Source organism: Gambusia affinis, linkage group LG16 (assembly GCF_019740435.1).
Source record: "Gambusia affinis linkage group LG16, SWU_Gaff_1.0, whole genome shotgun sequence".
NCBI lineage: Eukaryota > Metazoa > Chordata > Actinopteri > Cyprinodontiformes > Poeciliidae > Gambusia > Gambusia affinis.
Genome location: NC_057883.1, coordinates 5,718,994 through 5,741,084, shown reverse-complemented (window position 1 = coordinate 5,741,084; position 22,091 = coordinate 5,718,994). Strand labels below are relative to the sequence as shown.

At 38.7% G+C, this 22,091-nt stretch overlaps 2 protein-coding genes across 2 annotated transcripts; both read left to right on the top strand.

Moving 5' to 3' along the window:
• The first annotated feature begins 1,913 nt into the window (after window positions 1-1,913).
• lgmn (legumain) lies at window positions 1,914-13,000 on the top strand. The gene is made up of 14 exons (XM_044142259.1): window positions 1,914-2,034; window positions 2,332-2,500; window positions 2,718-2,815; window positions 4,699-4,780; window positions 4,883-4,965; window positions 5,101-5,176; window positions 6,303-6,365; window positions 6,442-6,508; window positions 7,689-7,807; window positions 9,217-9,306; window positions 9,393-9,602; window positions 9,689-9,859; window positions 12,255-12,322; window positions 12,532-13,000. The coding sequence occupies exons 2-14, from the start codon at window positions 2,357-2,359 to the stop codon at window positions 12,572-12,574; spliced, it is 1,314 nt and encodes a 437-aa protein (XP_043998194.1). The 5' UTR covers window positions 1,914-2,034; window positions 2,332-2,356; the 3' UTR covers window positions 12,575-13,000.
• Window positions 13,001-14,588: 1,588 nt separating this feature from the next.
• chp1 (calcineurin-like EF-hand protein 1) lies at window positions 14,589-21,686 on the top strand. The gene is made up of 7 exons (XM_044142258.1): window positions 14,589-15,021; window positions 15,232-15,304; window positions 16,266-16,346; window positions 17,524-17,651; window positions 17,802-17,863; window positions 19,553-19,675; window positions 20,518-21,686. Exons 1-7 carry the CDS (start codon window positions 14,955-14,957, stop codon window positions 20,569-20,571), a joined length of 588 nt encoding a protein of 195 aa, XP_043998193.1. The 5' UTR covers window positions 14,589-14,954; the 3' UTR covers window positions 20,572-21,686.
• The last annotated feature ends 405 nt before the right edge of the window (window positions 21,687-22,091 follow it).

The window sequence follows — 22,091 nt, the reverse complement described above, 5'->3', positions numbered from 1 at the left end:
CAAAAACATTTAGTTTAACCTTACTTGATATCAAGTTATGTCTGTGACTGATGCAGCAATTAATAAAAAATCTGATTTAACCTCGTATATTAGCGCAAATATCGTAAAAATTCCTGACAAATATTTCTATATTTATATTTCTTATTTCTATATTATTCTGTGATAAAAGAACAAAAAGAATCAAAGTCCTGGTTGGAAAAGATGTTCAATGTAATTTCATTTTAAGAAACACTTATTGAATGCTGAAAGTGCTCAGTGGTCAATGTTGTCAAATCGCCCTTAAGAAACTCATAAATAGGAGTCCCCCAAGGGCCCACAGAGGGCACAGTTAATATGTAATGTATATATGATAATGTGCAATTGTATGTCGATGACACAGTCATCTTTATTATAGCAAAATATTCCTGAAGAGGCAGCAAGAACTTGTTTCTCGTCCTTTGTGCACACAGAAAATTAACTGAATTTATACTAAATTTAGGGGAAAATTTTTTTTTAACACCGTGCATACTGCCCTTCTGGATGATGAAGAGCTGAAACTAATTAAATTCCTGCTATAAAAGCAGAATATAAAAAGCTGATGCAGATATGGTGATTAAAAATGGCCAAAACAATCTACACATAACCGCTGTAAAGACCTAGATCAATATAAGATGTTACATTTTGAAACCTTTCAAAACATTTTACAATGTTGTAAACACCTTAGCGTCACCTGTAATAAACAAATACCTTAAAAAACAGTCCTGAAATACCAAACACATCTTATTGAATAAAACTGGCAACCAGTGGGGATTGTAATATCCCATCGGGAATTTGGTCTGAAATTTTCAGAAAACTACTTTATAATAAATAGTTTTCTATGGATCGATCTGTCTCTAACTTTAATATACAGATCAAGCCCCGGTGCTTTTAAGAGCCAGTTGAAGGTGTGGCTCACCAGTCTTGTGATCATGAGTCATGTGCGTCGCTCTGGGCTTCACCTATGCTACAGTGGTGTGCCAGCTGTGTTTTGTGGGCACCGCTGGATGGACACACACAAGCTGTATTTGTTCAAGAATGTACACTGCCCCAGTTTTTTTAAAATTTTATTTTAAAATAGTAACCTGAGCTCTTAAAAGCAAGCAAAGTGACTATAATGGAAAATTTAGAATGTGCCCCTCACCCCTCTTGTGCTTTAGATTGTGTCTGCATGATCTTATCATGAGATTGGTCAAGCTGCTGTCCTTTAGACTTCCACAGTGTCGTATAACAGCAGGGGATGCCTGTGATCCAGGAGACCATCTATGAGTTACTTTCCCAACCCAGAACTGAGGCTGCATTTCATGTGTTAAGTAACAACCCCCTTTTGCTTAACAATAGCCAAATGGCAAGACCATCCATGTTGGGCTCCACAGAATCCTTGGTGCATAACAATCAAGGATTCACACCTATAATCCAATCAAGTCTCTCTTCTCTCTGTTGGGAAACACCCAGAGACGGTGGCACCCTGCTGCTAAATGATCAGCTCATACAAAAGGAAGCCCAGAATCCACTGTTAGTCGGAGCAGACTTGACAGACTTCTTTCACTCTGTACTTTTGTCCTCACCTTGCAAGGTTTTAATAAATTTCTTATTTTCTTCTCATCCAGACTCTTGTTAAAAGTATTTTTTTTTCCCACAACGGTGACACTAGGTTAATCTGATCCTGTAGTCAAGTTTTCTTTTTTATTTATTTACAGTATCTTATTTCTAACACCTGATATCATTAAAGCAGTGTTTTCTCTTATTATTACATACCACCAGGACTATGAACTTATTTGATTACGAATGTACTGTGCGCCCTAGTTCTTTTGGTTTCATTGAAAAACATGCTGGCAAGTCAGTGCCTGAGTTTTTTTGAATCACATGATCTTTTACAGTCAAGGCCCGCCCACCGCGCGCTCTGATTGGCTGATGCGTTTTTCCCGACGTCGCTTATAAACCTGCCTTGCCAGGCGTTTCGGGATGTACGTCCAGCTGACGCGCCTCTTCGGAACCGTCTGAACCAAGGCATTAAAGGTAATAAAACAACTACATGTTTTCTTTTTGTCATAAATATTGCATTATTTTGAGACGTTGGAGAGTCAGAAATATCTGACTGTTTTTTATTTAAAAAATAAAAGATAGTTGGCTACTTTGTTGCTCCAACGGCTTCGCTAGCTTCCCAGGATGGATGTATCATGTGACAACAAGCATCACGTGGCTGGTTAGCAGTCTCGTTGCATCTTCATACCTCCAAATGTGTGGTAGTATTTACTTATTTGGTGGTTAAAATTCCCTAAAAGGAACGTTTTATTCCGTTTCTCACCCACACAGGGCTGCTGAATTAGGCGAGAGAATCATGCGTCAGTCCGTGCTGCTCGCGCTGCTCGGCCTCAGCGCCGCGCTGGTTCTCGGGTATCCCGCTCCGGAGGAGCCGGACTCTGGGAAGCACTGGGTGGTTATCGTGGCCGGCTCCAACGGCTGGTACAACTACAGGCACCAGGTAAGACTGGGACAAACGCGGGGCTGTGGGAATGACTCTTTTTTTTTTTTTTTTTTTTTATCCCCCCCGTAACTCGCACTCGCTCCAGGTAACACAGACACACTGCACTTCAGATAAGCTCCCTTCCTCGTCGCTTTGTGCTTTCCCAGCTTCCCAGGAAGTTTAATGACCGCGTCAATGTGCTTGTTAACCATGTACCTGTGTTTTCCTCGCGCAGGCCGACGCCTGCCATGCCTACCAGATTGTCCACAAGAATGGCATCCCGGACGAGCAGATTGTGGTCATGATGTACGATGACTTGGCACAAAATGAAGCGTGAGTTTGCTTTTTTTTTTTAACTGTTTCTGTACTTCTCTTTTCTTCTAAAGAGTTCAGAAACTGTATGTCTATTACTAATTTCTAATTTCTTAATAAGTTATAACACTGCAAATGAATTTACAGAAGGGATTGTTAATTGTTTACATTGGTGGTTCTCAAGCTGTGGTGCATGTACCACAGGTGGTACTTGGGATGACTGTAGTTGCACTCAGGAGAAATATTCTTCTTATTATTATTATTATGTGCAATGCAACAAATTAGCAGTACTGTAGTGAAAGAAACAGATTCCAGCAGCCATTTATGTCATGTTCAGATTAATTTTGACGTTGGAATTTGAATATGACTTCACCGTGTTCCAGTTCTGCATATGCATTATATAAGGGTTTTAAAATGAACAACTTTTTCACTCAGCTGCTCTTTATAGACTAACACAATAATAACCAGCTGATTTATTTATATTTATTTCATCATCTGCTTAAGAGATATTGCTGGTGGAACGTTTCTAGCTGTAGTTTTAAATCAGATTTCTCTTAGTTATTTCCAAACATGCTAGATAACAGTGTAGTCCATCAGCCAGCTGTGCCGCAAATAAAGGAGGAGCAAGAAGACGGGCTTCTCACACTGTCCGTCCTTAACAATCTTAGCAGATTATTAAGATGCTTCACATTGTTGGAGTGGTGTTTTGGGAAATCTTGGTTCTTTTGAAATCCAACCCTGGTATGACAGGCCATTGAGGGATGCAAAAGATTTAAATACCAGGCACAGAAAATCTGCCAGTGAGCTAGTTTTCAAAATAAAAGCTCGTGTTGATTTGGTGATAAACGTAGCACAATAGACTCTTTTTGTCCGAGAAAGTCTTTGGGACTTTTGGAGAAAGCAGTGGGAATATTTCTACAGTGTTTTTTTTTGTTTTTTTGCTGTATGTGGGCATCCTTGTCACACATCTTTAAACCACAGTAAAACAAACCAAAAAAAAAAACAAAAAAAATCCAGCTTCCCTGTCGCCGTGGCACACCAGCCTTCTGTCGTTAATCATGAAGAGGGTAAAGTCACGAGGAAACGCTGGGGGTGCTTCCTTATTAGTCGGTTTGACCCGACGTCGGGTGAAAGAGGAGCAGCCATTGGTTTGACCAGACGAGTATTTGATACAGCAGTTTTAGGATAGAGATTTCATTAAATAAATAAAAAACTTTAAACCTAACAAGGTCTATGATTTTCAACAAATTTGCTCATTTGGTTGAAAAAAAATAATGTTTTTCTCCAATCAGATATCTAATTGTTACACAGTGATTCTGTAAATAATTTCTCTTCTATCAGTGGTTTTGTTGCCGTCAAAGCATCAAATATTGTTTTATTACATGATAACTCATTTGTTTTATATTATAATACTAACAGAAAAGTGATTTCTTGAGCAATAGGGTCTGTTGACATGTTTATTTGAGCTGCATGGTGGATTAAACGCAGCCTATGATTGACTTTTAAATGCAATCAACTGGAATCCTCCTTATCTCTGACTGCAGAAAGAGGGCGAAGTCACTCTTTACATGTAGATTGTGCTCTAATGTGACGATATTATGGAGACCTGGGTCAGTGGTTAATGGATAACCAGCACTGCTGACACAGGCTCTCTGACATAGTACATACAGAGCAGGCGGATTTGTTTTGTCCAAGTAATGATGTGATTTCCGGGATGGACACGATGATCTGCAGCTCAATGTCATGTGATTGGTGAATATAAAAACAGTAAAGTGCTGCAGCGTTCTCACCAGCTCTGGTCACCTGACACGTGAATCATTATGTTCCTCGTCAGCTCTTCAGAACCCTTTGTCAGCTCTCTGCACTTCCTTTTCTCTGAAGTCGAACCATTTTGTCGTTTCCAGAAACCCCACCCCTGGAATATTGATCAACAAGCCCAACGGCCCCGATGTGTACAAAGGAGTTCCTAAAGACTACGTCGGGGAAGTGAGTCGCTCAGAACCAGCTTTAGTGGAAAAACTGTAAATGGCAGCTATCAATTGAAAGTAAACTTTATTTGTGTGTTTTTTTTTTTTTGGTTGTTGGCAGGATGTGACCCCAGAAAACTTCTTGGCCGTTCTGAAGGGAGACTCCTCGGCAGTCAAAGGTGGTTCTGGAAAGGTGTTGAAGAGGCAAGTAGGAAATAAGAGAAACAAAAACAATTTTTTTCAGAGACAACACCTGGCACCAGCACACCTGGTTCATCTGGTTTATTTAGTGGGTTTTTTTTTAGTAACATTAATTTCTTTTTGTTTTCTCTTTGGCAGCGGCCCCAAGGATCATGTGTTTGTGTACTTCACTGACCACGGGGCACCTGGAATTCTGGCTTTCCCCAGTGATGATGTGAGGATTTCTGTCTCTGTTTTCTTAATATTTAAACTGCAGATTAAAACGTTTTGCTCGTATCGGTTTATCACATTACAAGAAGACATAAGAATGTCCTCCCTGCTGTGAGCCGATACTATTATTATCGGAATGTGACGTTGCATAGTTTTTGCTCATAGAAACAAGGATTTTACTCATATTTTAAAACAAAGACAAAAGAATTGTGCACCTGATATTTTTTTTTTTTTGAACTTTTTATTTTCAGTAACAGTTTTATATCAACACATACACATGTCCACCCCTGTCACAATTCACATCTTATTTATTGTGCACCTGATATTTATTGACAAACGTATATTTGTATGAAGGACAGGTAGCATGACAGAAAAAACAATCTGTGTGTGTATATTCCAGAGAATGCAGACCTGAACTCTGAAAAATCTAAAAAAAACATTTGGATTGCTTTATTCACCCTTCCTGTTAAAAGGTTTTGCTCTTTCCCACCGACTGATGGAACTAGAAACACGCCCTTGAAAATTGTTTCCTTTTACATAGCTCGTTACGTCTTTGAGCTTTTTCTAAATTCATACTTAAAAAACAACAAAAAATTTTTTTCAGTCAGTAACAACTTCCACACGAAGAGTGTTCTCACCACGACTAGATGATGCCCAGTGTGGTTCATTTTCTGATTGGAAAAAGATCATATTTTTGAGTTTTCAACTGCGTTTTTAAATCTGGATTAAGATGCATCATTTATATGATTATGAATCAGTTTGAAACATTTCTGCACACTGGCGCTTCACTAGAATGAACCTGCAGAATATTTTTTAGACATTATCTGATTATGCCAACATCTGCTACTTCTTGTTAACTAGTGTGACTTTGCAACTTCGAGATTCAGAGTTGGCCTGTAGCTCAAATAACAAGATACAAAACAGTCACAAACAAAACTGCTGAGTCTGAAGTTTGTCCAAAAAAGAAAAAGAAAAACCCTGTCGCCATTCGCTTTGTCTCCCATGTTCTGTAACGTTGGAGATCAACAGAGTTTCCCTAGTCAGTGCCTGCTGTCTTGGTGACGTAACGTCTGTCAGTCTGCAGCAGACACTGCATCTATTCATCAGTTAAAAATCCTCTTGTTTTCCAGCTCCACGTTGAAGATCTCCAAAACGCCATTCAGTACATGCATCAGAACAAGATGTACAAAAGGGTGAGAATCTGGACACGCGATCAGAGACGTTCTGGTCAGCGGGGATGCAGAATACTCGCATGTTCTTCCTCCACAGATGGTGTTTTATATCGAAGCGTGCGAGTCCGGGTCCATGATGAAGACACTGCCTGATAACATTGACGGTGAGCTAAACTTCCAGTGACTTGAAGCTACTGATCCGAGTCACACGCTGAGTCAGAGTCATGTGGTTTGTTTGTTTGTACTGTTTTCACGTCGTTTGTCCCGTCTAGACTGGACTGTGATCCTCTTTTAACCTTCTGGTCCTTTTTAGATGTTTGTCTAAACTCCGTGATGTCAGCATTACGGCTTGAGGCCATTTCTGAGCATCATGTGATAAACAGAACCTGCTTAAACTATTAAAAGACTGTTTCATCATCATTTCTCTCCTAGAAATCATCACCTGATTGTGGTTTAATTATACTTTACTTTTCAAGTAGAAACTTTCTTCCACATTTAGTAAACAGAATGACATCAACTTAATTTTTTTAGCATTTTCTTGTGTGGCTAGCAGCAAAATGAGAATGCACTACTCCAGGTTATTCAACAGCTTAATGAGGAAATGTATTAAACTAATGAAAACATGAAATAAACAAATTGATGCATTTTACCAGCTTGAGAAGGAAATTTGAGTATTGGTGTGCTGGTTCTCCCGTTTACCTGACAGTAGCTTGGTAAATAGTTAATGAAGAGAGTGTAAGGACTGCCTGCTCCTTCAGAGGCTGTGAAAATGATCCTGGACAGAGGACATGGACTAGGACTGGGTCAGAACCAGCCAGGACTCTCTGAGATTGTTTTAGGTGTTACAGCTTTAACCCGCTGAAACCACTGTTCACATTATTTAAATTCCCTTTAATAGGAAGTTGGAGACCAATGATTGTTTTTTTTTTTTTTATGACTATTGAGCATGGAGAGATTCCATGTTGCCACTTCCCCACATGTTGCTGCCCACTGCCACTCAGCTGGCTAAAACAAGAGGTTTTTCCTCAAACTCAGAGAAAAGCTTGATTTCAGACTGACATTTCATAGAAACTGAAGGAGCACAACTCATTACTTATTTTATTTATTTATTATAATTTAGGTGACTAAAGGTGAGCAATAAGTGTCATCGATTTGCTGAAACCTGTCAGCGCAACATGCAGGTGGCAAAAAAAGCAACCATTTATAAGTTGGCAGTTTCATTTAGTTATTTGAAACCTTGAAGTTGGCTAAACACAAGTTACTAAAGTGTTTTGGTTAGGGATGTCTGTCGAATCGCAGCTGAAGTAGCAGTGTAACCCGAGGTCTCCTGTGGTTTTTTTGTAGTGTACGCCACCACTGCAGCCAACGATCACGAGTCTTCATACGCCTGTTACTTAGACGAGAGCAGGGACACCTACCTGGGCGACTGGTACAGCGTTAACTGGATGGAGGACTCTGATGCGGTACGTAATGTTAGCATTCAAGCAAGCAGTCATTCTTTAAACGATTAACTAAATGTTTTTATATATATAAAAACATTTTGAGTCGTATTTGAGTTCAACATGGTGAAACGTCTTAACATTTTAGGAAGTGGGGAACTTGAGTGAACTGTCCTTTCTGTAATATTTTGTCAAAAAAAGATGTTCTTTCTGAGATTTCTGCAACTCTGAGGAAGCTTCTAAAAATATGCAATGGTTAAGAAACTTGTATATTTTCATAAAAATATATTTTTAAAATTAATAATACATTAAAAATGTATTAATATTAATTTTTAAGAAACATACAAAAATCTGAAGCAGATTTTTACATACTGTATAAAAAGACAACATCCTTCTTTTTCTCCACAGTCTGACTTTATGTCAGATAAAAATTTCATTGTGTTTTAGGCCAGGTGGGATGGTGAAATTTGTAATTCTCTTTAACGTCAGCGGTTTTAGTATTCATCTGAATTGTCTAAAACTGTATGACTAAATGATATCTGTGTATAAATAACTGGACTACTTATATCAAAGTTGTTCACACTCACTTTCTCAGCTCTACTTATAATTTTTCAGTTGGCAAAACCTTCAGACTTCGTTGTTATCGAGGCATTTTATCGCTTGTTTCCTTTGAGTCATTTTCCATTTGGAGGTCTCGTTGGTTACCAAACTTTAACTTCCCATCTAAATAGGAATATAAATATAAACTGTGTATCTCCTAAAGCCTTCAGTCGGCATCTTCATAAATTACTTCCAAAACACAAAAGCCACTTTTTCCCTGTCTTTTTGAAGTCTTGGCTGATTTCTTTGCACTTGTTTCATTCTGCTTCCATGTAATATCCTCCCAGACATACAAAGCCATAAAATCATCACCTGGACCTTTATGCTGCTCATTTACAGAACAATAACGTAGAGTTTGCTCTCCATTTTAGAAATATTTGTCTGTAATCCCAGCTTGACCTAAAACGGGAAAGGTTTGGTGCGATTTGATGTCAGACAGTGAGAACAGAAATGTTCTATAAAAGCATCTTTCTATGCAGTGCATGCAAATATTGGTTTCAACTGTACAGGTTAAGAAAAAATACATTCTCCGCTCCAAACACCTGTTGTCAGATGAGCAGGAAAAGGAAGTGGTGAATGTTTGTAAAAGCAGCTGCAGCAAGTTGTTTTTGAAAAGAAGAGTTAGATCTGACATAAAAGAGATCTGCTGCTGGAAAAAAAAAAAGAAACTATAACAGAAACTTCATCATTAACATTTACTGTAAATCAGAACGGATGTGGTAATTTTTCTCTTACACAAGATTCTAGGAGAAAACATGAAGTGTTGCTTTAAAAGCGAAGGTTATTTGAGGAAATAGTCCTATTTATTTTGCGGTGTGATATTGGGTTTCCAGGAGGACCTGACTAAGGAAACTTTAATGAAGCAGTTCAAAATTGTGAGGAGCGAAACCAACACCAGCCACGTCCAGCAGTACGGCAACAAGGTGAGAGACGAGAAACTTCACAGAATAAACTTTATAGTTTATTCTTGGTGTTTTAATCATTTCGCTTTTCTTTTGTCTGTCTGCAGACTTTGGCCCACATGAAGGTTATCCAGTTTCAGGGCAACCCAAAAACATACAGGCCACCTGGTCCTCAGTTGTCCAACCCACCAATCACAGCGAAGGACCTGATCCCGAGCCCCGACGTCCCGCTGGCCATCCTGAAGAGGAAGCTCATGTCCTCCAATGACATCAGAGCGGCGCGGGTCCTGCTGGCGGAGATCAGCTCCCACCTCAAGGTAGAGGAGAAATCCCCCTCTTCCCCTCTGGGGGGCGCTCCAAACTTTACACGTTCCAGACTGATGATTTGTTTGCGTGCGTTCAGGTCAAGGAGACTTTGGCTGAGACCATGCGCCACATCGTGGAGAAGGTGACCGGCAGCATGCTGGAGACGGAGGAGGTTCTGAACGAGAGAGCCGAACTCTCCCAGTATGGCTGCTACAAGGCTGCTGTCAACCACTACAAACGCAGCTGCTTCAACTGGCACAAGCCTGAGGTAAGAGGCAACGCTTCCAGTCACTGAGCGTGGCTGGATGGCCTGTGGCTGAGAGACGTATCACCATATAAACGGTTCATATCAGTCGATATTGACAATTTGGTTTTAAAAGTCTGAAATACAGCCAGATGTTTTCTGTTTTGTTCACCATGCTATGTTTTTTTATTTTTAACCAGTTTTGAGTCACAGTGGTGAAACATAAAACTGCTGCTGCGCAAGTTACTCAATAGGTTGTTGCTGGAAGGGGTGGGCAATATGGACTTAAAGTTTTATCACAATATTTTGTGTTACTAGTGTGACAACAATAAAAGCTAAGATACTTAATACTAACTACTTCTTATTTAAGTGACTGCATGGCACGGCAATTATAGCCTCACAAGCACAAATACTGCTCGTGGAAACATTCCCATTTGGTAATAAACAATGTGATTTGTGTCACTAAAGAGCACATAATGACTTCATTTACTCATATTTTCAAATATATTGATATTTATTGATGGGTTCATTGAAGAAAGTAGTAAAACTAACAATCCTAACTATTTGTTTTGTTTTTTTAACATCATTAATTAGAATTTATTGTGGTAAAAATAAATCTAAATTAAAATCATGATTAAAAAATGTATCACAATAAATGATACGATAAACACCCACCCTAGTTGCTAGGTAACCAAAGAGTGAGTGAGTTAGTTGATGCCACCAATCTTTTGCTAGCCGTGAGAGGTTGAGTGGCTAAAACATTTCCTCTGCCTACATCTCCCAGAAAGCTGTGCAGTTCTGGATCAGAGTTCGGTTAATATTCTATCAGTCGTATTAATTTATTGCCATTTATATTGTTATTGATTTATTGTCTGAACTCAGACCAGCGTCAGACTGATCCAGATCATTGTGGTTGATGAGGCAAGCATTTTGGACTCTATGGCTGAAACTCTTTCACGTGACCTGAGTTTGGTTCTGTTTCCGAAGAGGAAATGCATCTTTTCTGACACATTGTTCATCAGAAATGTCACATGCAGCTGGCATTAATCCAAAACTGTGGTTGGCACGCTCTGATAGGAGGACAGTACGACAGCTAGTAAGCTGTTGGACCTTTACAACTAAAGTTTTTTTTTAAAAAAGATTTGATATAAATGTTCTCCTTTTTATTAGATTTTCTGAGCATTTCTGAGTCTGCTCTGTAATATCTCCTGTTTATCGACTTCCAGCAGCTCCACACAACTCCTCATTTTTAGTGAATGTGACAAAATGTCGGACATTTGTACCTAAGTATGTTTGGAATGTGAAATATGTCGGGGCGGCATCCAGTTGCAGCGTACACCTGAGATATAAAGAAGATTAGATATGTCAGGAAATCCATAACCAAGTAAACTGAAAACTAATAAATGCAAGGAATACAATAATAGAATACAAAAGCATTCTGTTCTGTACTATTTCCATTCTCAGATGATGAATTGAACAGGTGAAGTTCTAAGCAGGTGATTACACTGACTTTTATTAAGCGGTGTCTGAGTACAAGGGGTCTGAATACAGACGCAGTAAAACAATCGGTTATAAAATGCAATTAGACGCCAGTTTTTGTCAAACCATCACATAAAATGTCAGTAATTTATGTTTAAATTTGTGTTTGTAAGTGAGAAACTGCATTCACGTCAGGGTTGTCCAAAGTGTGGCCGGGGGGCCATTTACGGCCTGTAGACAGATTTTGTGCGGCCCACAACAGCTGCAGTTAAAGAATGAGGTGGTGGTTGATGCAAATTGAGATTTTGTTTATTTTTAATCAGATCAGAAATTATTACAGACAAATTAAAATCTCACAATAGAAGATTTTGTCTACAACACAAAGTATTCAATACTCAGGCTTTGTGAACTTTTCAGTAAAAAAAAAAAAAAAAGACTTAAATCTGGTTTAAATGCTCTGAATGGACAAAAAAACCCAAAACGTTCCATTATTTTCAGTCGAGACATAAAAAAAATTCAGAGTGGATCATTTTCTTTCAATGAAGCAAAAACCCTTTTTACATTTTGAATCTGTAATAATTACACTTCCCTTTCCAACATAAAAAGATTACTTATTTAATTAAAGTATTGCGACTTAGTTTATTGTTCAGAAGGTAAAAAATTTTTTTACAGTACTTTGGGAATTTTTTGTTCACATCTGACAAAAACATTTGGACGCCCCTTATTTACATATTTCTTTTTAAGTCATTGAATTCCCCACGCCGCCTTTCGTTCAGCCGTAAGGCTTGAATAAGAAAATCTTCTTCTTCTTCTCCTGGAACTTCCTGACCTTTCGGTCGCCCGTAGCAACCCAGCTGATTATTTAAATGTAGGATTAAAACGGAGACTGTGGGAACATTTCTGACGTGTGACACCTTTTTTTTTATTTTTTATTTTTTAGTTTGAATATGCGCTCAGGCATCTGTACGCTCTGGTGAACCTGTGTGAAAGGGGATACCCTGCTGAGAGGTAACGTCCACTTCCCTGTTTTTAAACCACTTCTTTATTCTGCATTTGTAATGTCGTAACTGTTAAACCTGAAGTGTTATTTTTTAATGTGAAAATGACTCAGCTTTCATTTTTTGTTGCCAGGTATTTATTCAACATCAGTGAAATGAATCGATATCCTTACGTGGCGGAGTCGTTGGTAACTTTGTGTTGTTTTCTTTTTTTCCCAGCGTCCTCATGGCCATGGACTCTGTGTGTCCCTTCAGCAAGTAAAAACCACTAAAACCATTTTTGGCCTCAAACTGAGCAACTTCTCGACGGAGCTCAGAAACTTCATTTTGCACTGCTGAGGAATCAATCTGATGTGGAGTTGGCGTTATTGTTTCATGAACACACTATAGTACATTTTTACCAAGCTGTTTGATTTTACCTAGAATTTTTACACTTTATGATGACGTTGCGCTATTACTGTGAAGTTTGTCGATGATGGATTACTGCTTCTGCCTGTTGATTTTTTAAAAGAATATAGGACAATTATAACACTGGGATTCCTCTGAGCTTTATCTGTTGGATCAAGTGTCTTACTTTGATGTTTGATTGAGATGTAAAGGTTGAACTGTAAGCCATGAAAGCTGGTGGAGTCTCAAGATACTTTATTGTAATTCAGAGCTTTTGAAATTAAAAAGTGACAAACCAAAATTGGTAGTGCTTTTTTAACATTTTTGTTTTACCTTTTAGGTGAACCCAAACACACATAAATCTGAAAAACAGCATCAGTATGTGTTAATAATCAAATCAATTTCAGGATCGCCAGCAGTCGCTCGATGTTTCGGTAAATAAAAATAACACGGTGGAATTTTTTTGACAAGTGGATGTAAGCTAGGATGTTCAAGCTCAGTTTGTTTACTGTTCCTTAGATTTTGCTTCAATTTCAAAGAGCAGACAGATTAAAGATGTAGTAAATACTCCATATTCAGCTTAAAACTGGAAAAGAAAATGAGGTAACAATGTCTGAAAATGCAGATGAACATTAGTCGTCAGTAAACTAAACAACAAAAAAGAAAATATCCTAGGATTGTTTAAGTGAAACTCAAAATTGTGGAGTCCCTGTTAAATTAAATTCAGTTACACTTTCAAACACTAGCTAATTTTTGGTATCTCTGTGAAATAGGGATGGAAACCATTAGATAAATTCATCTTTTCTAGAAGTAGTATAATTTCACATTGACAATTTTGGGGAAAATTTATATTTTTTAAAGTCCACACGTTTTCTACAGTTTTTATTTTTAACTGAGGGGCAAGATACCCACATATCAGAGTAGATTATTTTATTTTCTGTTAATTTATTAACACTTTTTGGATCATTATCTTGTTCAAATACCTAGTACTGACCCATTCTCCTGCTATTCCCAAGAGTACATATTTAATCCGGATGATAGGATATAAGAACCATCCATACATCCAGATGCCATGCACGAAGAGTCCTAAAAAAGGGAAAGTAAGCCAAATTAAATAAATGTGTAAATCTAAAGCCACCGATTGACCTAATAATCATTTGACTGTAGAAACATATAACAATAATCAATCAGCTAATACATCACATGGTTCTGTTTCTTACATGACTTCGGTCAAAACTGCACAACAATGACAATAAATGACTTAACATCACATTGACACACAAAATTCCAACATTCCTCCACTTCTACATAATGTGTTTACGCTGATGTGGTCTGCTTTTGGTTTTATTTTTTACTAAATAATAATAACAATCAGCTTGACGTTTTAGATTAATCTCTGCAGCACAGATTTACAGGCCGACCTTTTATACGTGTACGAAGTACATCGTCACGCCTCTGGGAACAAGGAACATAAACAATTAAAGTGCGACATCACGTGGCGAGATGTTTTATTGCATACTCAAACAATAATTATATTCTGAATTGAGCTAACTTTTCCAAAAACAAGCTGACCTGGTGGTTATTAATAGCAAAATGAGTCGCATGTACAGGCACTCATATAGACAGGTTTTTGCTTTTCTGTAACAATAAAAAGAAATGTGTAATTTATTATTTTTTTGTCACGTAATGCCTTAACCGCAAATCATGCAGTTATTTTTTCAAGTGGACCACGTCACATTCCCAACTCAATTATTATTATTATTATTATTATTATTATTATTATTATTATTATTATTATTATTATTATTATTATTATTATTATTATTATTATTATTATTATTATTATCATCATCATTTTCCATGCAGGCGAAATGCCATGCTACCTAAATGTAATGAGACGAGACGGACAGATCCTGTCAGGGCATCAGGGCGGTGTCGTGCTTGCTCCCGCCCACCTCATTAGACAGGAACATAGCCGGACCGAATCTCGCCTCAACAACATGAAATCTGGACCTACTGGAAGACAGCTTTAACAGAAAGCAGGCCGCTGGTCGAGTTGTGTCAACAGAGAGGCAGCAAACGACCGTCTGGGCTAAACTCCGCTTCTGACCTCTGTTTGAACGAACCGTGTCATTTTTAAAGTTCAGCTCTCAAGGTTAGCTTGCTTGCTAACTTACAGCCTCGACGTATCTCGGCTGGTTCTGTTGTGCAAGATCGGGAGCTACTGAAGTCGTTTTTTAAAAAAAGGTTTCGCCATGGGGTCCCGAGCGTCCACGTTACTCAGAGAAGAAGAAATAGAAGAAATCAAGAAGGAAACGGGCTGTAAGTAAAAAAAGAAAAAGACGGATATTGAACTGTGTATGTGTAGCTGGAGGTTTACTGTGCTGTTATGTGGATTATCTGGACGCTGTCAGTGTGGTGTAATTGTATTAAGCATTTATTTAGGAGAGTTGTGTGTGTGTGCGCGCGTGTGTGTGTGTGTGTTATGTTCTGCTGTCCTGTCTTTAAAACCTTGAAATTGTTTGGTTGCAGTCTCCCACAGCCAGATCACCCGCCTGTACAGCCGCTTCACCAGCCTGGATAAAGGAGAAAACGGCACACTCAGGTAGGCAGCTGCACTTAAACGCATCACCTAACATTTTCTGAAGGAGGCAACAGCTGGGTGGATTTACATTCAGACATTAAAGTCGGTTCTTACAGCTGTTTTATATTTGGTAGTAAGTATCGATCATATTTTCCTGGATGAATCTGATTTCCTGTTTATATTGCAGATCTGTTTTCGTTGCTGTAGGTTCTTTGTTAGATGTCAAAGTTTAGAATTAAGTGGGGGGACAAATACAATATAATCCGCAAATTTTCAATACTTCCTGCTATAAAAAGTCCATGAAAGTTCACACTGTTGGTTGATACGTTTTATAGAAAGAGATATGTGGAACTTGCTTGTTTGGATGCTTTTTTGAGCAGTAGATTCTCCCAATTCTCTGACCTATTGATTGTTGCATCTTTTCTTTTGTTAGTGTGTTTATAACTTTGCTGCAGATAAATGGGGAATATCTCCACATGGAACAAAATAAGTAGAGGATTATTCTTTGTGGAAGGTCAATAAGAACCTCAGGGAGGCGATTTAACTGGGTCTAGTTTAAGGTGATGGGTGATGGAATATAAGATAATTATTGAGCAATAAGGACTTTCGTGTGAACCTTGGTTTAACACGGCCCTTATGTTTGGCAAGACAATGATTTGCAGGTCAGCCCTTCAAGGACGGTGAAACGTCTCGGCAATTTTGCGAAAGCGTGTCTCCTGAAAGACATTCTGTTTACAGAAAACACGTCTCGGGTGCTGCTTGTCCTCGTTTATTGTCTTTATCCCTTATCGAATGAGAGTTGCCATAACAATGACCTCTAGAGGTCTACATCCAACCCCCACCTCTCTGAGAGATGGGGAGGGGGAGTGATTTTGATTTAAAAACTTGGTTAAAGTATATTTTTCTGCCAAGCTGAAATCTCCTTGTAGTGGACCGTTATGGGGTTGTCTTAGAAGTTAATCGTATTTTCTGATATCGGCAGTCGAGAAGATTTCCAGAGGATCCCTGAGTTGGCCATCAATCCTCTTGGGGACAGAATCATCAACGCCTTTTTTCCTGAAGGGTGAGTTTCTCCAACTCGCTGTTTCTCTCTGCCTTTTTTCTGCAAAGTCTTTGATGGCCGTGTCAATGAGGATTATCGATCGATGGGATTGATGGGGCATTTGGAAAAGTTTGGGTTTGAGTTTGAAGAAAGAAAATACAAGGTTTTCCCCCCAGAAAACGTGCTAAGCCCGGTGGTTGGGTACTAGTTCAGTCATTCATCCAGCGACCCGGCTTTTTTTCCCCCGAGTTTAAAAAAATATTTGAAGTTGACAAGAAATTTGAAAATACCACTTGATAATTGGGTTATTTGAAGATTGGGAGATTAATAAGTGAACACCAACTATAAAGTCTTAAAAAATGCAAACATTTTAAAAAGACTTAAATAAATAAGCTAAACATTTTTAGTCTGGTGGGGTCACAAGTAAAGCCTGGTGGCCCGCCAGGCTGATAACACACTGGGGAAAACCCTGAAAATGGGATATGGAAATGTTTTCCAGTTCTTGTTTTATCCACTCAGCAGTTTAATCATTTTTCCATCCATCTGCCTCTATGTTTGTCCGTCCATTCATCAATTCCTCCATACTTTCATTCATTTGTCCATCCGTTTGTTTTCCCCTCCATCCATTAATCTATCAATTTGTTTATTCCGTTTTTCCATCCATTCATTAGTTTATCCTTACTTATTTTCCATTTGGTGTTCCCTCAATGCCTCCTTTAGGACTGTCCCTTTGTTTTATTTTTTCTCCTAGTTTTTAAAAATATATATATATATTATTACCTCCTAATGTATTACAAAAGGTATAGAGACCTTTTTCTTTGTTTTGTTTTCTACTTTCAAAAGTAGGCTCCATAAGTTCAGAGCGATCTGTAAAATTAAAGGACTTTGACCTAAAAATGTGTAGGGACATTTCCCATCCCTAAAATAAGCCTCATTTTTTATATGTATATTTATGTCAGAGTGGAAGGCTGGAAAACCAGATGTTGTTTTGTCTGTATCATTAAAATCCCTAAATGTCTCAGGAGTGGGCGTTTGGATTCCAGACGTGGCTTTTAAAGGTTTCACATGGCTTCGATTTCCTCTCGGAGGTTTGGCACCGCTGGCTTTCGCTCAAGCTGGAGGAGAAGAAGAAGAAGAAGAAGAAGGCCATACCGCAGGTGTCGGATCACCGCTGACTCTGAGGGTTTGTGTCTTCCAGGGAGGATCAGGTGAACTTCAAGGGCTTCATGCGCACCTTGGCGCACTTCAGACCCATCGAGGACAACGAGAAGAACAAGAACCCGCCCGCCACGGAGCCGCTCAACAGCAGGACAAACAAGCTGCTGTGTGAGTGTACGCCGAGGTCGCGTTAGGGTGGAGCTGCTGACCGTTATGGGGAACGTTCACGGGGGGTTTTGGTCAGCGGGCTACCACTTGCGCAACTGATTTTTTTTAAAAAAACAACGTTTTATTCTTTTTTCTTTTTTTTTTCCCCAGTTGCTTTCCGTCTGTACGACCTGGACAGAGACGACAAGATCTCCCGGGACGAGCTGCTGCAGGTCTGTGAGGCGGTTTGCTCTGACTTCCTCTTCTTCTTCTTTTTACATTACAGAAGTCAGTCAGATTCAATCGGTTTGTTTCCAACCCAGTAGAGACAAATAAACAGGGTTTAGGATTTGGGTGCTTGAAACCCTTGAAAAGGCTTGAATTTGTTTTTCTATTCTATCTGAACAACTTTGTAATGAAGTTCAATCTAGCCTTTGAGTAAAAGCCTAAAGTTGCTGAATGTTATTCACAGTTGAAACCAGATGTATTCATTCACCTAATTAAAAAACACACTTTTTTTTTTTGTCTCAATGGCTGAAGTTTGAATCACCAAAATAGTTCCTACTTGTTCAATAACATCTCAAGGATCTATTTTTTTTTTAGAGATTTATTTCTTATAACTTTCTTTGTACATTATGTTTAAGCCTTTATTTTGACCCGGGATTTGAGTTACCTTCAGATTTGTTGGGGCTACCTCGGCGCATTAGTTATTCATTATTTCTAATGGCTCAATGACGTATTGATCTGAGTAATTACAATAAAGGTCGTCTTACAATTTAAACACGGAAGTTACTGAAATCGGAGGAATTTTCTTTTGCTAAATTAGTGTTTTGTTCTCAGACCAAATCAGGTGTGTGGTGTGCGAGGGACATTTGAAAACATAAAATTCTTACATTTTAGCTACCTTGTCAGTCATAAATGATATCAGATAATAGTGAACTGAAACAGTCTTTTTTTCTTTTCTTTTTTTAGTTAATATGTATTGATTTGATCTCCAAAGTTTGAAAACTTCCCTTGAATTTGCTTGATTTTATTTTCTAAAATTTTTCCTGTGGGAAAAGTGTGCAAACCCTGAATAAACCAACCCAAATCTGCCTGGTGTCACTTGCTTCCCTACAAGTCAGAGGTCAACGGGACGCAGTTACGCAACTTCAGCTCCAAGGCGTTCTGCACAGAGCTCGATGAACCGAGTCAATGAAAAGACTTTGGCCTCGTGCTGATAGTGATGTGACGCCTCACCTTAGCTCAGTGTTTCTCAATTCCGGTCCTCACAGCCCCCCTGCCCTGCATGTTTTAGGTGTTTCCCTTCTGCCACACACCTGAATTGAATATGTGGGTGATTAACAGGCTTCTGCAGCACTTGATGGTCATGCAATCATTTGAATCAGCTGCTCTGGAGTAGAGGTACATCTAAAACATGCAGAGCAGGGGGGGCCTGAGGATTGGAATTGAGAAGCGCTGCACTAGCTGCAGGCTCTTCGTCCTCTCAGCTTCCTGTGTGTTATTTGTCGTCTCTCCGTGAAGCTGCTCCGGGTTGGGTGACCTTGCTCGACCTGTAATTTGTGGGAAGCTGCTGGTTGAGTGACTCAGACGCAGGCCTTGTTTGGTGCAAAACAGTTCCACCACTTTGCCTGTCTGATTCAGAGTAAATATGTGACTCCAAATGCTGTTTATGTCTTTTTTTTTTTTTCCCCCCCCGCTAAAAAACCAACTTTGATTCCTACAATCAGTCACCAAGGAGCTAAAATACCTCCTAGTGATCACGTTTCTGCAGCCCATGTAGCTTTAAGTTTCTTTTGACCGCCGTGTTGTCTGCGTAAACGCTTGTTTCGTCTTCAGCCGTTGCTTTTTTTTTTTTATAAAGAAAACAAACAAACAAAAAAAAAAACATTCAGTAACCGTGACAACATCGCTTCTTTCAGGTCCTTCGGATGATGGTCGGCGTAAACATTTCGGACGACCAGCTTGGCAGCATTGCTGATAGGACCATCCAGGAGGCCGACACCAACGGAGACAGCTGCATTTCCTTTCAAGAATTTATGAAGGCGAGTTGCGTTTCACCTTGTAGGCTTTGACTAGACCAGTGCGAGGTCACGTTCCGCTCTGTTCTCAAATTGACCACTGATTTGACTCCGTCGCTGTCAACTGCACAACTTGCTCGGGTCCTGTTTGTGCAAAACAGGCCCAACGACCATACTGCCACTACCGTGCTTGGCTGTGATAAAGTTGTGATTTTTCCTTGCAATTTCTCTGAACGTTTTTCTGGAAGAATTGGAAAATATTTTCACTTCTCAATAAGACCTCAACTAACAATTATTTTAGTAAATGATTAATCAATAATCAATTGGGTTTAATCGATTAATCAGTTTTTTTTTTAATCGATTAATTGATTTTTTTTAAAAAGTGATTAAAAATATTGGTAAATTCTGAAGAATAAATGCATTAGAACATGGAAATAAACAAATAATTCAATATCTTTAAAAAAAAAATTGGCATTTTAAATAAGAAACTAAACATTTTATTGCTTAAAACGCAACAACATCAAATTCCTCTGAATTTGAACTGGGTGAAAAAAATTCAGCTTGAGGAGTTTTGTATTATATTAACATATTAACAGACAAATGGGTTTTTATCTTCAATGTGAAATGTGTATATATATGTTTTCTACAGTTTGGGCTTAATTGAATATGTTGTTTTCACTAAATTGCCTTTTTTTTTTTAACTAACGATTAATGAGAATTGTGAAAACAAAGTTTTTGTTTTTATTTTACAGTCTGAACTGTGATGCTATAAGTTGCTTGCAGCCTCACCTGTGTGCATACATGCAGTGATCTACATGTATGCAAATTTCTTGTGTGTTAACATGCAGTTTTGTCTGTTTTCACAGATTTTGGAAAAGGTGGACGTGGAACAGAAAATGAGCATCCGGTTCCTCCACTAAAACCTCCTTTCTGTTTGTGTGTTTGTTTCCCTGCACGCCTCATGAGTAGAGCTCGGACTGGTCAGCTGTTGTCAGGTCATAGTTTCATCCTGCTTTTCTGCAGCCCGTCTCAGGGCCACATCCAAGTTACGCACCGTTTCACACCGGGCAGACGTCTCCGATCCTGACGTCCTGCCGCTCCGTGAACAAAGGGGGGGGGGAGTTGTGTGCCTTGAGTTGTTTTATCCAATGTCACGATGTGCACCTTCCTAATCGCCCACCGGTATTTATTAGAGGGCCATAGTGGGTAGCACTGCTGTTCTATGTGGTAAAGCTCTTCGCTGTCACTATGAGTAAGTTTAAATCAAAGTTTTCTCGTGCTGATAATATTATATCTAATTCATGCGTCTTTGTAGAAATAATGTGCTCAAGTGCAAAGTGTTAAATGTGTGAATCCATTTCATGTGGGTTTTTTTGTGTTTTTTTAACGCTGACAGGATTTTATGACTCCTTCCCTCCGGCCCGCGGTGGAGCAAGTTGTAATTTATTATTCAGTCCCCAGAGGCGAAGCGAGACCAGCCCCACTGATTGTTGATTTACTCACTGAAGTGCCATGACTAAACACTAATCACAAATCTGCAGCCTTGACTATGTCACTTTCATGTGGACTAAACTTGGAGTTGTTAAAACTAAAGTTTTGCGATTATTTCTGAAATGAAATCCTATTAGGACTTGATCAAAGCCTAGGAGTGAATGTTGGGATCTACAGTGGAGCGGATCACCTGACTGCACACAGATCATTACTTTCATCTGTTTCTATTTTAGCTAATAGGGAGGGGAAAAAAACACAAATGCTAATCATCTGTTTTCTAACTTATTTCTGTGTTTAGCTCTAGATGCCAAAGAGTGAATAATCTGTACAGTGAATAATCTGAACCAGAGTTTAGTTGTCTGAGCCATTAAAGCTTCAGTGTGATTTTGTTTCATCACTTCAGTCCTCGGTAACAGAGTGCAGGAAGAACAGCTCGACTATTTTTATCAATCATTATGGGATCATAAGTTATATATTATGTGATGTCTCTCTGTAGCTATGTAAGTGATTATTGAACTTGATTTGAATAAAAAGTGCCATGCAATCTGTGTTGTTTAGTTGAAGTTTGCTGCTTTACTATCTGATGGTAGATGGGATTTGTGGAACCAATATATATTAGCTGATATTTATAGTATGAAAGTGTTATACATTTTACTTTTCTGTAAAATCAATCGAATCAATTTTACTATTTTATAATTTTAGTCAAAATCATTTTTTAGAAATCCAAATCAAGTTTTTTTTCCCTTGCATGTCCTGCCAATGACATCAGGATAAACTTCATTGGTCACATTTCTGCACCCAAATAAGGAATTCAACAATGGTGTCACTACATTTGCTTTATGCAATTTCCTTCTACAGAAAGAATTGATGGCCCAACTATTTTGCTTTTCTTATGTTTGTCTTGCGTGACTCGCACAACAGAATGTGTTGTTCCATCTGTCAATGTCTA